At 33.2% G+C, this 20019-nt stretch overlaps 3 protein-coding genes across 6 annotated transcripts; 1 reads left to right on the top strand and 2 right to left on the bottom strand.

Moving 5' to 3' along the window:
- The first annotated feature begins 2376 nt into the window (after nucleotides 1–2376).
- LOC144543798 (uncharacterized) lies at nucleotides 2377–4386 on the top strand. 2 transcript variants are annotated; one of them, XM_078292204.1, is made up of 5 exons: nucleotides 2377–2628; nucleotides 2745–2833; nucleotides 2952–3055; nucleotides 3179–3260; nucleotides 3862–4386. In XM_078292204.1, exons 2-5 carry the CDS (start codon nucleotides 2773–2775, stop codon nucleotides 4230–4232), a joined length of 618 nt encoding a protein of 205 aa, XP_078148330.1. In that variant the 5' UTR covers nucleotides 2377–2628; nucleotides 2745–2772; the 3' UTR covers nucleotides 4233–4386. The 2 variants fall into 2 exon arrangements, with proteins under 2 accessions (XP_078148330.1, XP_078148329.1); XM_078292203.1 differs by having other exon boundaries at nucleotides 3179–3263.
- An 843-nt stretch (nucleotides 4387–5229) lies between these two features.
- LOC144576134 (putative E3 ubiquitin-protein ligase XBOS34) lies at nucleotides 5230–8900 on the bottom strand. 2 transcript variants are annotated; one of them, XM_078326410.1, is made up of 9 exons: nucleotides 8737–8900; nucleotides 8180–8294; nucleotides 7914–7994; nucleotides 7708–7796; nucleotides 7444–7544; nucleotides 6809–6890; nucleotides 6531–6627; nucleotides 6359–6444; nucleotides 5230–6038 (listed from the first exon to the last, which is right to left on the bottom strand). In XM_078326410.1, exons 1-9 carry the CDS (start codon nucleotides 8818–8820, stop codon nucleotides 5334–5336), a joined length of 1440 nt encoding a protein of 479 aa, XP_078182536.1. In that variant the 5' UTR covers nucleotides 8821–8900; the 3' UTR covers nucleotides 5230–5333. The 2 variants fall into 2 exon arrangements, with proteins under 2 accessions (XP_078182536.1, XP_078182537.1); XM_078326411.1 differs by having other exon boundaries at nucleotides 6830–6890.
- A 6562-nt stretch (nucleotides 8901–15462) lies between these two features.
- On the bottom strand, nucleotides 15463–19092 carry LOC144576132 (protein FAR1-RELATED SEQUENCE 5-like). 2 transcript variants are annotated; one of them, XM_078326406.1, is made up of 5 exons: nucleotides 18511–19092; nucleotides 16720–18330; nucleotides 16385–16522; nucleotides 16217–16298; nucleotides 15463–15709 (listed from the first exon to the last, which is right to left on the bottom strand). In XM_078326406.1, the coding sequence occupies exons 1-5, from the start codon at nucleotides 18946–18948 to the stop codon at nucleotides 15702–15704; spliced, it is 2277 nt and encodes a 758-aa protein (XP_078182532.1). In that variant the 5' UTR covers nucleotides 18949–19092; the 3' UTR covers nucleotides 15463–15701. The 2 variants fall into 2 exon arrangements, with proteins under 2 accessions (XP_078182532.1, XP_078182534.1); XM_078326408.1 differs by having other exon boundaries at nucleotides 16732–18330.
- Nucleotides 19093–20019: the final 927 nt, after the last annotated feature.

Raw genomic sequence — 20019 nt, 5'->3', positions numbered from 1 at the left:
TCATTGCTTATTATAAATTTACTTAATTTCAAATCAACGTCTATCAAGTGTTCTAAAGACATAATCATATACTTCAGGCTCAATGCTGCTCTTAAAAAAAGAACACATATTGGGATCAACTGTCGATTTTTTTTTTTTTTTCAAAATTTTCCTCTCTAAATCTACTTTGTTGCTTTTTCAACATCATTGACTTGTTATTACCTCAATAAAACGCTATTCCTGTCAGAAAAATCTAGTATTATAGCTCAACATCTGTAAAATAAAAATGTTACTTCAGACGCAATTGTTGAATCAGTTCAGATTGTTTTCCATTTAATTGAACTTATGAATTATTACTTGCCAATCTATAACGCACTATAGAGTTAGTATTTAAATTAGCTAAATGGCGCCGTTGAAAAATATTACACTTATTTAGAAAAAAAATGTTAATCCCTATATAATAATTTCAAACATGTTATACTAAATTATGCACTCTAACGTGACTTTCAGAAACTAATTTATGAATACCAAATACAAAATATATGTTGGTTCCATGGGGTTTTGTATGTCATCTTCCCGAAAAGAGATCACACCCGAAGTACAATTCATAATTTTTCATATTTCAATTTAATTACTTCTATTATAATTTGAATAATTATTTATGTACCCGCGCTACAGTACCCGCACAGTACTCGCGCTACAGTACCACACGCTACAGTACCGCATTTAGAGGAATAATGTATTATGGTCCCACTAATTATTATTCTTAAAAGATATTATATAGTCTCAACTAATTATTATTCTAAAATTCCAGCAGCACTCTTTCAAAGCCTCGGCACTAATTCCGCGTCAATATTTCTCTAACAAAAATAGTTGACCTTATAAAAATAAATACTTCAGTACATAGATATAAGAGTAAAGCTAGGGTGTGACATGCTCACCAACAAAGTTTGGTGAGCATAACTCCAAAAATATATTAGATCGACGTCAAATGCCGAATCAAAACCGTTGAAATCCATGTACTTTATGAGTGATGCATATACATGCAAAATTTTGAAAGTTTCGAGTTTATTTGCTACATGGTCAAGTGGTCAAACAAATGAACATTTTATTATAAGTTATTTTATATATTCAATTTTTATTATTTCTTTGACCACTTGACCGTGTAGCAAATAAACTCGAAACTTTCAAAATTTTGCATGTTTATGCATCACTCATGAAGTACATGGATTTCAACGGTTTTGATTCGGCATTTGACGTCGATCCGATATATTTTTGGAGTTATGCTCACCAAACTTTGTTGGTGAGCATGTCACACCCTAGCTTTACTCTAGATATAAATACTTTCAATACTTAGATATTAATACTTTTAGTGTCATATGTAAAAAGAGGAGGGATCTAATTACAACATTATGACAGTTTAGGTCCTCACAAGCAGTTATGTAAAAATTACAACATTGTTTACTATATAGATATAAATACTTGTGTTCTTTGAACTATATATTTCAAGATTTGACTATTAATATTAAAAAAAAGTTATAGATCTGGAACGATTGCAGTCCCCACAAGCAATTATGGCAGTTTAGGTGCGGGTACGACGTCAGAAATTTCAAAAAAAGGTGCGGGTGCGATTATTTAAAAATAATTAATTTATCATTTACATTGTTTACTATATAGATATAAATACTTGTGTTCTTTGAACTATATACTTCAAGATTTGACTATTATTTTAAAATAAAGTTACAAATCTGGAACAGTTGCGGTCCCCACAAGTAATTATGACAGTTTAGGTGCTGGTACAACATCATAAATTTCAAAAAAAAGTGCGGGTACAATTATTTAAAAATAATTAATTTATCATTTTATATTGTTTACTATATAGATATAAATACTTGTGTTCTTTGGACTACATACTTCAAAATTTGACTATTAATATTAAAAAAAAAAGTTACAGATCTGAAGTGCAGTTATGACAGTTTGGTCCCCACAAACAGTTATGGCAGTTTAGATGCGGGTACTGTGCGGATACTGTAGCGCGGGTACTCATATCAGCTTCCTTATAATTTTTAGTTATATCCCAACATATCGATTCAATCACTTCATACATATATATATGATAACCGTTTATGTCTTCTCTAAATAACCATCATTAAGGTAAAGTTCCATGTACAAAACAATTGGAAGAAAAGACATATGAAATCAAAAGTTTGGCATCTATATTATTTTTAAAAATAGCTCATGCACGGGATAATCTTATCGGTTCACTCTTTCTCAGTTAATAACCTGTCCAACAACCAACTTGGATGAATTGTATTGCTAAAAAAAGAATGGAAGAGAAATACACGTGTCGTGCGCACTGAATATCATTTCCCCTCTAAATTAAGTGCGTTACAATGAGACGCTCAAGAAGAGCTCAGATTCTTACAGCTTTGGAAGCTAAGAGGGAGGATGGTATCCTCCTCTTCCCCATTGCTCTAGGTTTCTGATTTTCACAAACTGTTTGATAAAAACTAAGAGATCTTGACAAAGTCAGCTTAATATTTTGGTTTTGGAATCAGGAAAGATAATTTAGGGGTCAAATTATCTTTCCTGATTACGTGCTGAAGGTTATATTACTGGAATTGCGCATCAAGCATCCGTCAAAGAAAGGTACACCTACTTTTTTTTTTTTTTTTTTCAATTGCAATGCATTAACATGGGCACATTAAGACTGAAACCATGCCCGTTTACTGCAATACTAAACATATATTTTTATTTATTTGCAGTTGGAACAACTAATTTTTGAAAATACAAATGGGTACTAAAATGAAGAAGGGCATCCTAAGGCCTATTCAATTCATCACAAAGATATTCGGTACAAAACTCGTACCAATTTACCCCTCCTTTTCTCTTCCTACACAGAACACACACACACTTCAACCTTCCACTTTCTCTAAATCTAAAATACCTTTTTTTTTTATTTATTTTCCTAGATTCCAAGGAAGAAGAGATAGAAATACAAATTGGATTACCAACTGATGTGAAGCATTTGGCGCACATTGGATTCCATGGACCTGAGACGACCGGACCGAGCTGGGTTCGTTTTGTTTTTCTTAAAACAATATATATTTGTCTTAATAACTATAGTAATATATTACACTCCTTATCATATTCCTCTTAATTAACATCGTCTATCCTATATATAATAACTATTTGACAGATGGATCATTATCATTCGGCCCCGTTAAATGACGTACCGGGTTTAGACCCTGCACCGAGCACTAACCAATGGGCCTCCCAAGGTGGTTAGTCCATAACTCATTTTTCTTAAGAGCATTTAATTTGATTCAATTTTGCATTATTATTTCTACGGTTGTATTGTGAATATTTGAGTTTTTTTTAAAGTACTATGCATATATTTGATTATGAGTGAGGCTATGGTAATATGCATATTACCGATCGACCCGTGCTATGGATCCATATCTCTATTTTCAAAGTTTAAACAGTCAATCTGAAGTGTTAAACATGATCTCCATATGAAAATGTATGTGTGGACCAAATTTTATATTTTTAGGACCTTCTTACTATTAATTTGGGTAGAAAACCACTGTTTTGGGATGGTTCAGAATTTTCAAATCAAGTGATTTTCTACATATCTAAAAAAATAGCAAAAAATTCTAAAAAATGTAAAATTAGGTCTACAAGTAAATTTTCATATGGAGATCATGTTGAACGGTTCAGATTGACTGTTTGAGCTTTAAAAACAAAAATTTGAGTCCATAGTGCAGGTTGCTGTATAATATGCACATTTACCATAGCCTCACTCTTTGATTATTTTTCTTCTATAAAATTTGTTATTGCCCATGCTTACCGTTTCTCATTTAAAAAAAAAAAAATGAACAGAGATAAACTTTCCATGTCATGAAATAGAAGAATCTCCTAGAGATGCCGAGAGTCAGTCGCCAAGACCCCTGAGGCCACGTCACTCACGCCGGCACCAATCTGAAGGAACAATTGCAGTTGACAAGGACTCATCATCTGTCAAGAAAAAGGGCCACCGTTTCCGAAAGAAGAAGGAAGGGTCAAAGGAGGATAATAATGCTGCTGCCAACAATAACCCTGATGTACCGGCAGTTCCCAAATCGAAGAAGAAAAAATCAAAGGGTGCTTCAGAAGGTGGCAGCGGATCATTGTGTCGGCCTAGAAGAAAAGATCAGGCAGTTGTTGCACCTGAAGCAAAGCTTGTAGCTGAGGAGATTGGTGCAATATTGTGACTTTGTCTTGATATCTTGATATCTACATTTTGTATAGTCGCTGTATCATCGATCATTACTATTATTCTGATCTCATGATCTTCTAATATGTAGAGATGAATACTATATTGTCGTTCAAGTTGAGCTAATTATCCAACAATGCTTGCTTTGATCTCTCAAGTTCTCAATTTGTCATGCTGGTGAATCTTTTTATGTTTGTTTCTTTTTTAGTAAGAACCTGTCAGTGGGTCTCCCCTCTAGTCTCCTCTGTTCTTTTCCTTACTCTGTTTTAGTTAAAGGAAAGCATGTCTGGTTACTTAGGAGCAGGGGCGGAGCTATGAGTTCAATCATATAAAATTTTCATGCTGAGTATGGCGGTCAATTTATAGTACCTATTGCATTTTAATCTGAACTATATAGAAAATCATATATAAGCACAAAATGTTTGAAAATAAATGAGAGTCAATTGACCCCCATTCAATCCATGTAGATTGGCCCTGCTTAGGAGTGATGGCAATGGCATTTTGGCAGCTGACATTATGATTCCTGATTTGACCTCGAATCTTTTTACATTATTGCCTGTTTGCCTAATTTATATCTGTAGTCCAATTTATTATACAAAATTTCATCCTGGTATATCTTTTTTCCATCTATTTCAAACATTGGTTCTATTTTGGCAATTTCCTTTTGCAGTAGATACCAGCCCGGAAATAGACAACAAAGGCATAAAAAAAAAGATACAAATTTAAAGGCATGCAGACATCTAAAATAAACTGCAAATCCTAATGCATATATATTTATTCAAAACAAAAGACGACTATGTACACAATTTACATGTCCACCCATTCCTATCTGTACATGGTTCTGATTTCACCTTTAAGAACATTTATGAAGAATGTATGCATTTTGATTTTTTTTTTCCCAAACCATTCATCAATTCAAATCCGCAGACAGACCTGATTCACCAGAAAAGAAAATACATACAAAAATATCAACAGAAATTTTGAGAATAGAAGTGAAATGATGCTTATGCTCCCTTCTTTCATTTAAGCATTTGGTATAATTTAACAAAAAGGGACTTCGGGGAAAGAACGATTATGTTGTTATCTCTAAGTTCTCCAATCAAACAGTATATATCTTGATAACTTGATCTACTTTTGCACGGCAAACAGGGCATGTCCTGCTTTTGGCCTCGATCTTCTTCAAACATGCCAAGCAACAGGCCATGTGACCACACGGTATACAAGCAGCTTCAACTTGTGAATCACAGCATACGATGCATGAACTATTCTCGGTCACATCCCTTCTCTCCAATTTATGGCTGCTAGTATTAGTAGAAGTATCATTAAAAATAGTACTATAAACAGTTTCTTGGTTTGGGCTTGCATCAGATGGATAATTATAAAATGCCTCATAGAAGGTTTCTTCTGAGGTGGTGTCTGATAACAGTGGCTCATTAAGAGAGATTGTAGTACCAGTTGTACCAGTTTCTGGTACCAAATGGGGCTCAAGAAATATTCCTTCAGCTATGGCAGTTTCTATGGAGGCTTTTATTGCCCTGGCGAGTTCAATATCTTCTGGATCTGTTGTATAAGTTTCAGTTGCTCCAGAAGAAGTAAAACCAGTTGAAATTGGTGCATTTTGGTGCACCCCTGGCGAAGAAGCTGAATTCGTTAGAAGAGTTGGTACTGGTATGGTTCTGTGTACCAGTAGCTGTTCAGGAGCTGAATTTGCCAAATGAGCTGATCCTGGTACTGTATTGTGCCGCGTTGGTAGTGGCGTTGTTGGAAATTGATTTTGTGATAGACTTGTATTAAGATCATTTGCCTTCAAAAGAAATTACATTCCAAGTAAATTGAGATTAAAGGCATAATAAAAGTTTTATTTTCAATTATTATACAAACACATCCTACTAGTAGTATGTATGATTGTATATATCCCCGACTATTACCAGTACTACAGGTCAGAATAACATATTTGGATTAAGTTGTTCTATCAAAATTCGACATCTTCAAAACTGTGAAATAAAACAGGGCTGTTGCTTTCATTGGCTTTAAAATGACTTTGGATAGTAACATAATGCCTGTTATTAAAACATAACCAAAGTTATCATGTTTTTCTGTTAATCTGCATAATTAGGTAAATACCTCAAGTACTCCTCGGCATGCATTATAAAACAATTTAATTTGCTGCTTCTCACCCCGATATTCTGAGAACAGTTTGTATCTTGTTCCTATAATGAAATGCAACAGGTTTTATGCGGTTAATATCTACAGTAATGAATATTAACTAAAATTAAATATAACAGAGAGATGGTACCTGAAGTCTCGATAATAACAAACGGATCGGGCTCATTAAAATTGGGCAGTTCTGTGTGATTTTCCATTAGTCGTATCACCTCGCATGGCTCTGCCACCTGCTCAAGAAAATTACCCCTGGTCAAGTATCATTTTTCATTTCTATTCATGTATATTTTTTAATTTTATTTGATCTTTTTTATTACAACTAGCAATATAAACATGTATTATATTGATCCAAAGGATATAAGATAATCATAGACCACACATGTTTATGGAAATTTGGAACATCTTTCTTACCTCCTGAGCAAGATATATTACCAATTCAAGCTTAAGAGGCCTCGTCAAATCAATTGTGTCACTTGGTAAAACCACAGCCCAACTAATTAAATGAGAAAAAAAAAAGTATGATCAAACACACAAACAATAATTTAAAAAATTTATTCAAAATCAAAAGACATGTTAAATTGAAAATTTAAATACAGTTTGATCCACTGACAACTATGAAACTTGACAATATTTTTAGTGAAAAATAAGGGTAAATCCCTCATTTTATTAATTTATAACTTGACAATCTTGACCATTGTCACAGAGATGTTAAAAAAACAGAGAGCGACTGGGTACATTTAGTTGTTTTGGATTTTCTAAATTTTTGTATCTGATGATCCTTGATGCATTATCAAGATAAAAACTCTGTGCGCTGAACCACACCTCAAAGCTCATTTTTTCTAAAAAAAAAAAATTCATAGCTTCCAGATCAATTTGAGAAATACCATCAAGATTGTCATGCGCCGAATATTATTTCCATTGTTATTGTATGTCACCTCATCAAAATATTTGTTAACTCTGAACTATATCAGCATCGACTCAGCACGACATTTCCATTATGAAAAACTGCTCCTGGTACATATCAAAAGTATGGGAAATATGCTTACACTTTGCCAGGCCTGAAATCTGAAGGTATTGGTCTAAAACCACCATTAAGCACAGAACCACATTCAGCCCTTAGCCACCCAGAGAAAATAGATATATGGCTCTAAAAGATAGAAAAAAAAATGAAATTATTCTCTTTTTTATGTTCGTTTTATTACTTTTTCAGGGATTTGAAAGATAGTCATGAATCTTAATAAATTTACGATATACTTTCAATATAACTAAAATAATTTGAAACCAGAGAAATTTTGCATTAGAGAAGGTACCTCAATGGTACGGACTATAATAAAACGCCCCCTTTTTCTAGCCAGATCGAGAGCAGTATAGCCATCGTCATTTCTTACAGACGGGTTTGCTGGTAAAAAAAAAAAAAACAATGGACTTTATTAATTTATGAAAGTTCTGATTTTCGATAAAAAAAATTTACCTGCCAATGGTAGACAAGAATTTTCCTTGGTATGTAACTAGGTACCTCCATTTGCTAAAAGTAGCTTAACAGTTTGATCATTGCCTTTCATTATAGCATGGTGCAATGGAGTGCCTCCATTCTTTCCTAAATATTTATAAAACATATTATTAGTCAATTGACCTTTCTTAAATTTTATATGTGACAATTGATATTCAGAATACATACTTGTTTCAAACTAGAGAATAGAAAGGTAAATTACTAAAACTTAAGATCTCCTTTTGATGTGAGGATCGCTCTTGGAAAGATGTTAAAGAGATTGAGAGCATTACCGGGCTGGTAAGCATTAACGTTTGCACCGAAGTCAATCAAAGCTTTTGCCACATCAAATCTATCATGCCTAAGGCATGCAATAATTAATGGTGTTCTTCCTTCTACGTCCTTCCACTGCAAAATTTATGGAGTGAGTTCATGTAGAAATTATTGAGGAAGATATGAAATTCTTTTAACCCATTTCCATAATACAAACCTTCAAATAAAGATTATAATTTACATTTAACTCCATTCTTAAAAAAATGCCCAAATTACCCCCATTATTATATATTTTCAATTTTTTGTGGAAATAAATTGGTTATATTAGATTTCACAGTACAGCTCTACTGGAGTATCTTCAAAAAATGCCCAAATATCATCATCTTTGGATACGAAACGACGAAGGTGTGAACCGTGAACGTATTACTTATTATTAACAAAAAGGAAAATTATGTCTTGCTCTTATTTCCTTCATCTTCCAATAAATGATATATACAGATTGTTCTGACTTCTGAGAAACACCATGAAGTATTTTGGAGGTACAAAAAAAAAAAAATGGAAAAACACATCGTGTTACCTCAAATACAGCACCGTTTCTTCTAAGAGCCCTTATATCTTCAATATTTCCACTAATAACCTTCTCATATATTTCTCTATCCATGGAAAAACTAACTGAAGTACTTGGCTTAAAGTTTCAGATCAAATTAAAAGACATAGTAGGTTTTGCAAGAAGGAAAGAAAGGGATAAGAGATATGACTTGAAGCATTAACTGTTTACAATTCAAGCTTTTCTTTGATACTATTAAAGAAAGAAAATAACAAATAGAAACTTCTTTGGCGGTAGGAATGAGTAGTTGTTGACTTGAGCAAGCAAGTCTCAGACTCTTCCCACACATTTAAAAAATATGAAAAAAATATATTAGAATATAATAATATCAACAGAGCGGAGGCGACCGGAGTTGAGAGCATTGTATCGTCGGATTTCGAAGTGTAGAGTCTTTACTACTTTTATCTCGATCAGAGCACGACGGTGAGCAAATCTAGCCGTTGGAGCGCAGTAGCCGGAGGAAAATGGATCTGGTCGTGAAAAGAGATGAACAAAGAGGTAATAGAGTGTTTAAGAGTAGATATGTAGGATTAGGTGATTAGAGTAATTTACAAGATTTTATGAGAATAAATTAGTTTAGATTTAAGAAGGAGGGTCTGATTTTTTATCAATGAAATCGTTAGTAGGTATTTAAAAAAAAAAATTAAAAATATATATATATATATCAACAGAAAATGTATTATCAGAAAAGGCTGAGATTTTGCTCACGTACAAAATGTACTAGCCTAGATTTTATTAATACATCAATGCATTAATTTGATAATTTCCACCTTAATTCCTCAAAGGTTATTAATTTTCGTTAATGGTCAACATCAAATGAATTTGTCAACTCTGCTGCTTGATTGACAAGCTAGAGTACTTTTCAGCTGGAATTAATAATATATTATACCTTATCAAGAAAAAAAGATGTGTTAATAAAAAAGAAGAAGATCTGTTAATGCCCACATAAAAGAAATTTCAAAATCATCAACAAACGGTACACTAAAGATGGATTCAAAATTATTTTCATCTTTTGTTTAGACCGTCAGATTTAAAATTACATTAAAAAGCTATTATATATAGTCCATTAATGAAGTGGATACGCTATTGCTGTCTATCACAAAAGACCCCAAAAAAATTATATACATATATATATATATATATATATATATATATATATAGAGGATGGCTAAGCTCAAATCGTTTGTTCCTGGACTCAGGAATAAACAATTCAGTTCTCTGATTTTCGAAGTTCAAATGGCCGATCCAAACCGTTAGATGTTTAATCTATATTAAAATGTGCTTGGAGACAAAATTTTATATTTTTTGGAATTTTTTTACTATTTATTAAGATGGTTTGAAAGTCGCTGTTTTTTTATGGTGCAGAATTTTAATAAAAATAGCGACTTTCAAACCCTCTTAATAAATAGTAAAAAAATTCCAAAAAATATAAAATTTTGTCTCCAAGCACATTTTAATATAGATTAAACATCTAACGGTTTGGATTGACCATTTGAACTTCGGAAATTAGAGAACTGAATCGTTTGTTCCTGAGTCCAGGAACAAACGATTTGAGCTTAGCCATCCTCTATATATATATATATATATAGAGTTAGGCTGGGGTGCTATGGATAGCATAGTGGCCTCTATGCTACGGCTCAATATTCGAGTTTTTAAAATCCAAACGGTCGATCCGAACCGTTCATCTTATTCTCCATATTAATATCTACTTGGAGACCAAATTTTACATTTTTCTGAATTTTTTTACTATTTATTAAGTATTTTACAAAATTGTTGATCCAACGGTGGCTGCACAAAACAGTAAAACCGTTGGATTAGCGATTTTCAAAGTGGCTTAATAAATAGTAAAAAAATTCAGAAAATTATAAAATTTGGTCTCCAAGCAGATATTAATATGGAGAATAAGATGAACGGTTCAGATCGACCGTTTGGATTTTGAAAACTCGAATATTGAGCCGTAGCATAGAGGCCACTATGCTATCCATAGCACCCCAGCCTAACTCTATATATATATATATATATATAGTGCTTGGCTACTCTACTTCCATAAGCATATGATGGCATATGCTTATAAGTAATTTTTATATTTTGAATGTTCAAATAGTCAATCTGGACCGTTAGATATGATCTCTATATTGAAATGTGCTTGGAGACCAAATTTTACATTTTTCTGAATTTTTTATTATTTATTAAGTCACTTTACAAATCGCTACTTCAACAGTGACTTAAGCCACTTTTACTATGAGGAGGGATCCAATTACACCTTTTTTTTGTGACACCGAATTACACTCTTCATTTTTAAAGTTTTGAAATTCCAAACAGTCGATTCAAACCGATCAACATAATGGATATGTTAAAATGTGCTTGCAGATCAAATTTTACATTTTTTAGAATTTTTTTACTATTTATTAAGTATTTAACAAAATCGCTATATTCAGACCGTTAAATTTTTGTACTCATCTTAATAAATAGTAAAAAAATTTAGAAAAATGTAAATTTTGATCTGCAAACACATTTTAACATATCCATCAAGTTGAACGGTTTGAATCGACTGTTTGAACTTTGTAAATATAGAATGTAATCCGGTGTCACCAAAAAAGAGTGTAATTGGATCCTCCTCATATATATATATATAAGATAAAAGAAAAAAAAAATCGCTCATTGACGGTGCATTCCTCTGCCATGACGCGACGTGTTGTTTATTCTAACAAGCAAATGATACGATTTAATTAGAACTAACGCGCATGTAAACTTGGAATCCTTTTGCCGTTTACCCAAGATCAGCGAAACACTATTGTTATGTTAACGGTAGTCTTCGGGGGCGGAGGCAGCATTTGAAATAATGGGGTCAAAAATATAAAGAGTGATTAGTTGCTCATCTTTTAGAAAATTATATATAAAATACTACAAGTTCTCAAATTGTACACATTGTAATAGTTTTTTTTTTCTTTGAAAATGAATGGGGGTCATTGGATCAACCATACATAATTTTCACAAAATTAATGGGATCCTTTACTATAAACTACAAAAAAGAGCATATATAATAACTAATTTTTGAAAATGAATGGGGATCAATTGACCCCCATTTGGCCTCTGTACATTCGCCTCTGGTAGTCTTGTTGCATAGCTTAATTTTAGTCTCGTTTTATTTTCTATATTCTTCGAAATTAGAATGAGGAACTATCGTCATCTAATTGATAAATAATGTATATTAGCCCGTACTATGGATTAATATATTTGTTTTTAAAGTTTAGATAATTGATATGAATTGTTTAACATGTTCTTCATATCAAAGTTTCTACTTGCAAACTAAATTTTATAATTTTTTTTACTATTTTTTAGATTGATAGAAAGCCACTACTTTGAATGGTCTATAATCTTTAGATCAAATGATTTTCTAGCTATCTAAAAAATAGTTTAAAAAATCTAAAATTTGATTTACAAGTACATTTTCATATAGAAATAAGAGTTAGGCTGGGGTGCTATGGATAGCATAGTGGCCTCCCGTGCTACGGCTCAATATTCGAGTTTTCAAAATCCAAACGGTCGATCCGAACCGTTCATCTTATTCTCCATATTAATATCTGCTTGGAGACCAAATTTTACATTTTTCTGATTTTTTTTACTATTTATTAAGTATTTTACAAAATTGTTGATCCAACGGTGGCTGCACAAAACAGTAAAACCGTTGGATTAGCGATTTTCAAAGTGGCTTAATAAATAGTAAAAAAAATCATAAAATTATAAAATTTGGTCTCCAAGTAGATATTAATATGGAGAATAAGATGAACGGTTCGGATCGACCGTTTAGATTTTGAAAACTCGAATATTGAGCCGTAGCACGGGAGGCCACTATGCTATCCATAGCACCCCAGCCTAACTCTAGAAATAATATTGAATGGTTCAAATTGACTATCTGAACTTTGTAAATCTACCGTAGCCTCACTCAATGTAGAATTATATATGAAATTTTTTTAATTGTACGTATAGCTGTATAATTTTTATTATTATGATTACATTACTTTACACAACGTTGTAGATGATTTTTTTTTTATATTTTGTATTTTATGACAAAATTGATTAATCAAACATTTTGCATAACTTTTAAACTTTTAATTTATGACATAATTGATATACACAATATTTCTATTTAACTAATAATTTATATTTTAAAATAAGAGATCAATAATTATATAATTATATAGTTCTACTTAACAGATAGAGATAGAATATGAATATTATTAATTTTATACGAAGACAAATATAAAAATATCTTCATTAGACCCATACCGCATATGTTGACATCTCTATCTAACCTTCTCCTCTCACCGGGTCAAAGAGTTGTTCTATATATTTGGCTTTTATTGGCATAGTTGGGTAAAATGGTGATTGCTTGGTTGTCTTGTCATTCTACACTTCAATTCATTCTCCCTTCCCAACCAGCTTTTGTAAAAAACGTCCGTTTACACTGATTAATCCGCCTGGCAGTGATCAAACTGTCACAAATTTTTTCGACTAATCGGCTGATTATTTCCAAATATAACTGATTATTCTCAATTATTATCGATTATTTTTTATTATTTCCGATTAATCACTTAGCGGTACCTTATCTGTCCGACGACCGCATATCATTATTTACAACACTGTTCCCAACTCTCCAAGATCATTTGATATATATGCATGCATGCTCTTCCAATTTACTCGTACATTACCTTTCAATTCACCTCCCTTGTTTTTTTTTCCTCTTATCTCCTCTTTATTCTTCAAAAAGTATAACTAACACCTCAAAGGCCACAAAGAATGTTATTTTTAATTCTTGGTACATTGACGTGCCTCCACTTTACAAATCTTCAATCTCGGTTGCGTTTGAATCGTTGACGTGTAATAATATATAATAGTAAAAAGATTATTAATTTTTTTTGTTACAATTTCTTTTTTATAAATTCACGAAATATAGTGCTATGTAGGGCTGGCAAAACAATTCGAGGTTCGTGATTCGATTCGGGTTTGATTCGAGTTTAATTCGATTCGAAATGGGTTCGAATTGAAACGAACCAAACCAGGTTTGATTCGGAATTAATTCAAACCAAACCCAAACCTAGCCTCGTTCGATTAAAATGGGTTCGATCATTTTTATGGTTCGAATCTCATAATAACATCGGCCGTCCATTTACCTAATGAAATTAAAATCCAAGATAGAGAGTCATAATTTAACTTAGCCGACACTCCCTCGCTCTCAAATCTCAATAACCTAGTTCTCTCTCCACCTCTCCCTAACTCACTCTCCCTCTAGCTCTAAAATCTAGCCGATGCTCTCGGCGACTGGCTGTCTCTCCGACTGTCACTTCTCTCTCCGGCCTAGATGACTGTTTCTCCTCTCTCTTCGGTCGTCTCTGATGTATTTTTTCATGAATAATTTTTCAACTTAAAAACACTCATTTCATAGTTTATACCGGTAAAAGGAAGCCATGTGAATTGTCCCGCGAGAAAAAAATAATGTATAAACTACCGGTATAACTAGGACTGCTAAAAAATAATTTAGTTCGTGATTCGATTCGGATTCGATTCGAAAAATGTGTAGTTCGCAATTAATTCGATTCGAAATGGGTTCGGTTCGAAACGAATCAAACCAGGTTCGGTTCGAAATTAATTCAAACCAAACTCAAACCTAAGGTAAGTTCGGTTCGGTTCGGTTCGTTGCCACCCCTAGTGCTATGAGGAGATGAAAGGTATCCGAAAACAATAATACTATTTTCAAATTAGTTCTATTTTTTCCCACGCATTTATGCAAGAAAAAGAGAAGAAATTGGTAAGAGGCACAAATAATTAAATTACCTCGAGTCCAGCACCACTGCTCCAAAGGACTCTTATCTGCTTAATTCTGCCTGAATTAACCTTCTCATATAGCAACTTATCTTTTAATGCTTGCCACGCCATCAATGGAGATCCTTTTTCTTTCTCAAGCAGATAAATGAAGAAGATTTTCAAAGGCAAGAAAAGGACCAGAAAATTAATTATCAGGAAGTATTGGAAAGGAGAACATATATACTTTTGTAAATGGAGATAAGAGGAATGAGAAGTGTGTATGTTAGTAAGATAAACAGTCCAAATCAAAGAATTGATAGCTGCTCAATTTTTTTTTTTCCTCTGATTGCTTCCTTTCATTTTTTTTTTCTAGAGTGAAGCTGTCTTTAAGTTGTTGCTACATTTAATTCTCTCTCTTATTATAATTATGCTCTCACATTCTCACATTTTTACTATTTTTAAGTCTGAAAACTATTTTTTTAAATTCATTGAATTTTTCCTCATTTTCCACACAAGTACCACGCATCCACATCCAAATTTTATAAATTTCAAATTATTTTGTACAATACTAATGTATAAGTGTATACATTTAAGAAAGCGTCTTCAATTTTTGACAGGAACCGCACAAAATATTTAAATTCTGCACATTTCGTATGACGTCGAACAAAATTTAAATTAAAGATGTGTACAATTCAAATTAAATTCTCAGGTTGACAAGGACATCTCTAACTGCCATACTAACTGAGACAACTAAAGCTTAATTCTCAAGTCTCTAATTATTTTTCTTTTTAAGTTTCTCTATTGACTAGTCTTCAATTATTTTATTACAATCGTTTGTCATTTTTTTTGTAAAAATGCACATACGTACACATTACCACGTAACCTGTAATATTTTTATAATTCAGATCTACTTAATTATTTTATGTACCCATCATCCTGTCAAATCTAAACTAGAGCATCAAATTAATTTTACAACAGTTAAAAAGCCTTGAATGCTTTCCGGCTATATACAAGATGTTAGAGAAAAAGGGTCTCAAATCTACTTTAAATACGTTATACGTATCTAAATTAGAAAATACAACAATATTTATAATGCTCGCCTACTACTACAAGCTTAGCTTCTTGGTTCATCAATGACCTGTAATTCAGAAAAAGTAAAGAAAAGATCTTAGACTTTGCCTGTTGTATTTAACCTAATTTGAAAATCAGGCTGACAACCACATTTTAGGGTTTTATTCAAATAAATACATCTTTTTGCCATTTAGAACAGTGTATATCGTTTGGTTGGTTGACTGCTCATTTGTACAAATATAAATTGCAGAGACAAATTATATTTCAAAAAGCATTGAGGAGGAGCCAATTGTGTTAAAACAGCACATATTATCAGGGGCGGACCCAGAAAATACTAGTCAAAGCATTGGAAAATACAAGTTAAAGCATTTTTTTTATCGAGTACCAAATTAGTTAATTTAAATCCGATTAGCTATTTAAACCCGATTCGATGTTTTTTTAGCCCCCCTATGAAAATCTTGGATCCGCCCCTGCATATTATGTGTACAGCACATTATAGTAACGCATCATGATACTTGTTTCATGCCAATATGTTGTATTGCACGGTTCAACAAGATTCAAAAATACTTCATACCTAGCCAATTAGGAAAACCATGTATATTGCTACCATCACGAAGAGAGAGAGAAGATTGTGCCATGCTAGCAGTTGGCTTCTCCTATATACCAACAAAAAAAAAAGTGATAAACAATTCCAACAAACAGTTTGAGAGTTTCATTACAAAAAATAAGAAGAGAAATTTACCACTTGCACTTGTCTAAAGCCAGTATTTAGACCAGTATGATACGCATAGTCTCTATGATGTTCGTGTATCCTCTCATGAGTCATCCAGGTAACTGGACTTGGTACCGGTACTGGTATTGGTGTCGGTACCTCTACTCCCTGAAAACATAGTGACTTTCATTAAGTTCATGTAATCAAGGTACATTGACTGCTTTACATAGACAACAAGTAAATCACAACTAAAAAAAATGATGGTTTAGGTATTCTTTGATTAAAATAAAAGGGCTATTTTGATATTAATTGAAAATATTCATATATATTAATATAACATCAAACAATGAAACTGTGCTGCTTACATTGGTACATACCGACATTATTTCTCTTCCAGAAACAACATTATGCTGTGCGGACATTATCTTCTCTCTAAGTGACCTCCCTTCTTGCGAGCCTATATTCAAATTAGGCACTGAAGGAGACATCTCAAGACCCTCAGTCACATCAGTTGTACCGGACACAGCACCAGTAACTTTATCTATCATTTCTTCAACCCTTTTCTCTATACCATCCAACACACCGTCGACCATCATAAATAACTCTTCAAAATCAGCAGCTTTTGAGGCTAATTTTATGAACTTCCCACAGAGTATTCTCTCTCGATCCGCAATATCGGGGTTTTCAGCACTAACAATTTCACCTGTAGCGGTACTGTTTCGGGCATATCGGGTCCACCGTCCCAGTATGTACCGTTCTGGCAACAACTGAATGTTCATTACATCAAGGACCTTAAGACCATGGCCACATAAGATCCCACAACTTTCATACTTTTTACAACTACAACTAACCGTCTGTTCAAATGGGTCCCAGATAACCCTAAAACATTTATGCAAGCTCTCATCTTTATCTAAATCCGTAATTGCAACTACATGCTCATTCATCGATTGACTTTCAATTGGTGGTTTTACATAAGCCGCAGTGTATACCTCATATTCATTTTGAAAAATATCGAAAACTTTTGGAGTGTAAAATCGGCTGGCTTGCAGTAGAATTCGGGTTTTCATTTTCATCCTAGGTAAATTCCTCCTAAGGTCAACCTCAGCTTCGATTTCCTTCTGACGCTTTTTGGCAACACGCTTCTCAAAGTTTTTTAAGAATTCCACAATGTCAGAATCAGCCTTCAGCTGCTCTCTGTTCAAGTACCTATTAAAACTCTCGACAGTTTGGTTGCTTCGCATCTCCAAAGTATAAGCATTTTTCATATAACACTGAGCCCATTTTTCTTTTATTTTGTAAGTGCTATCCAACCAGGTATCACCTTTCGACTTCTTTTTCAATTGTTTAAAAGCATCTTCAAATTCTTTTTCTTCCTCATGCTCATACAAGCAATCTCGAAAAATTTTCACAAGGTCGGTAGTGCCCTTGTTATACCCACTCAAGTGTTTTGTTGCTTCTTGCAACAAATACCAAGTGCTTAACCCATGTACTGACTCTGGCATTGTCTCACTTACAGCTTGTGCTAATGCTGAATCCTGGTCAGTAAATATGGTTTTGGGTTGTTTCGAATTATGAGTTTTCAAAAAAGTTTCAAATAGCCATTTGTAATTTTCGGCAGATTGGTTGTACAATAAAGCAGCCCCAAATACTACAATATCTTTAAAATGGTTGAAACCAAAAAATATAGCTAGAGGGCGTAATTTTTTATTTTTGACGCAACTGATGTCAAAAGTTACCACATCCCCAAACTGAGCATAGTCAATGCGCATTTTTGCATCAGCCCAGAATATTGTGGAAATTTTTTCCTTGCTGTCTGAGAGCTCTGTGTGGTAAAGGGACGGATTCTCAAGTGTTTGATCATCAAAATATCTTAGTAAATTTCCAATCTCTCCCCTGATTAAATAATCTCTCTTTCGCTTGTTTAGTCGGTAACTAGGAGTCGGTACCGTGACTGCAGCAGTACCAGTACCACCAACCTGTTGGCACAAGAAACATAAACTATATTTAAACCTACTCTCACTACCAACTTTGGTCATGACTTACAAGGTATATTACTCATTCAATACAACTGGTACCAAGATAGATAATAGCACCCAAAAAAAAAAAAAAAATAAGTGTCATTGACATACTAATGAAGCGATAACTATAGCACTAACCTGAGCTGCTTCATGCTGAGGTGGCACCCCCTCACCCTGTACCGACCCATTAAGTGCATGGTTATGCTCTCCCACAAAATCATACACCATATATTTGCCACTTCCTTTCACCAACTTCACCCCCATGCGAACCTTACACCCTGTTCGGGTTTCGGGTCGGACACACTTGGCGCGCCCGCCCCGCTTATCGACATAGTTGGCTTTTTTGCTGTAAAAGCCCTCATTTGAACACACAAAACCCCTCGAGGTAACCTTCCCGTTCTTGCTACAGTTTTTAAAGTGCTTTCTCACACAAAACCCCATTTTGGCGCCATAATTGAGCCAAAACTTCCATGCTTCGTCTACACTCTCAAACTCCATCCCGATTCGGGGAATCCAGTCAACAACTAGACCCAATTCTTTCTCGGATCCTTCATCGACTACGTCGAATTCCCCCATGGTGAAACCAATTGGCCACTAGGGTTTGATTCGAGAGTAGAATTTGATTTTGGATTTTATTTGGAGGAAGCGGGTGAAATATGGAGTGTAGAATAGTTGATGAAATTTAGAGGACGACGATATCAGAGAGGCGACGAGGAGAGAAACTGAGAAAGAGTAGAGATGAGGTAGGTTAGGGTTTCCTCTCCGATCGAGAACCTCTACAATTTCTACAATTATTTTCGACATTTTATCCGTTCTCTGAAATTTTATCTGCAATTCATGGTGCAATTGTTTATATTTGAACCTTTTTGGCATTGATCCCGAAATTTTTATTAATAGAAAAAACATTAAAAAAAATTCAATAATAGTTAACCAATTATACATATTTCGAAATATAAGAAAATCGTTTTATAATGTTCAGATTAGCGAAATCAATTAAATCACCGATTAACAAAATAACAAAAAAAAAATTCGAATGTTACCGTCTATAACATTCAGATTCAAACTTAATTATGTCATTCGACAATTAAAACTTTCTCTGAACTTGAGATATTTTTTTTTACAATGGGCTAGACGTTATGGACATCAACGTTCTATTTTTTTAATTAGGAATTTAATTGAATTCGCTAATCTGAATGTTATAGTTTATACCGTTCAGCCAAACATTATAAACTAATAAATTATCACTATTTTCTTATAGGGCTAGGCTACTATGACATTGGTCTTATTTGAAATTAAATAACACCAACTTTTAAACCCTTAGATCTGTCTTGAGATTCGTACAAAATAAAGTGCTTGAACAGTAAAAGCGGATATTACGAATCTCAAGGCAGATCTAAGGGTTTAAAAGTTGGTGTTATTTAATTTCAAATAACACCAATGTCATAGTAGCCTAACTCTTTCTTATATCTCAAAATCTACCAAATTCTTTCATTATTCTCGATCTTTAATTTTTTTTTTTTTTTTTTCCCTATTAATAAAAAATTACCTAGTTTTATAGTATTTAATTTGCAGGTTGTTTATATTTACTCTGGTAACTATAAAGTAATTTTAATGTAGGAAACATGCATTTTAGTTAGGAAACATATG

Source organism: Carex rostrata, chromosome 25, assembly GCF_964058835.1.
Source record: "Carex rostrata chromosome 25, lpCarRost1.2, whole genome shotgun sequence".
In the NCBI taxonomy this organism is placed as follows: domain Eukaryota; kingdom Viridiplantae; phylum Streptophyta; class Magnoliopsida; order Poales; family Cyperaceae; genus Carex; species Carex rostrata.
The sequence above is the reverse complement of the archived record's forward strand: the minus strand, read 5'-3'. Positions and strand labels throughout refer to the sequence as shown.

Coding starts and splice junctions, on each gene's coding strand:
- LOC144543798 (XM_078292203.1), top strand. CDS start 2,773: ATGGGTACTAAAATGAAGAAGGGCATCCTAAGGCCTATTCAATTCATC. Junction 3,056..3,178: donor AGACGACCGGACCGAGCTGG/GTTCGTTTTGTT, acceptor ACTATTTGACAG/ATGGATCATTATCATTCGGC. Junction 3,264..3,861: donor CCAATGGGCCTCCCAAGGTG/GTTAGTCCATAA, acceptor AAAAATGAACAG/AGATAAACTTTCCATGTCAT.
- LOC144576132 (XM_078326406.1), bottom strand. CDS start 18,948: ATGGGGGAATTCGACGTAGTCGATGAAGGATCCGAGAAAGAATTGGGT. Junction 18,331..18,510: donor CTCAGCATGAAGCAGCTCAG/GTTAGTGCTATA, acceptor TTGTGCCAACAG/GTTGGTGGTACTGGTACTGC. Junction 16,523..16,719: donor TAATGTCGGTATGTACCAAT/GTAAGCAGCACA, acceptor CTATGTTTTCAG/GGAGTAGAGGTACCGACACC.
- LOC144576134 (XM_078326410.1), bottom strand. CDS start 8,820: ATGGATAGAGAAATATATGAGAAGGTTATTAGTGGAAATATTGAAGAT. Junction 8,295..8,736: donor GAAACGGTGCTGTATTTGAG/GTAACACGATGT, acceptor TAAATTTTGCAG/TGGAAGGACGTAGAAGGAAG. Junction 6,891..7,443: donor GATTTCAGGCCTGGCAAAGT/GTAAGCATATTT, acceptor TCATTTAATTAG/TTGGGCTGTGGTTTTACCAA.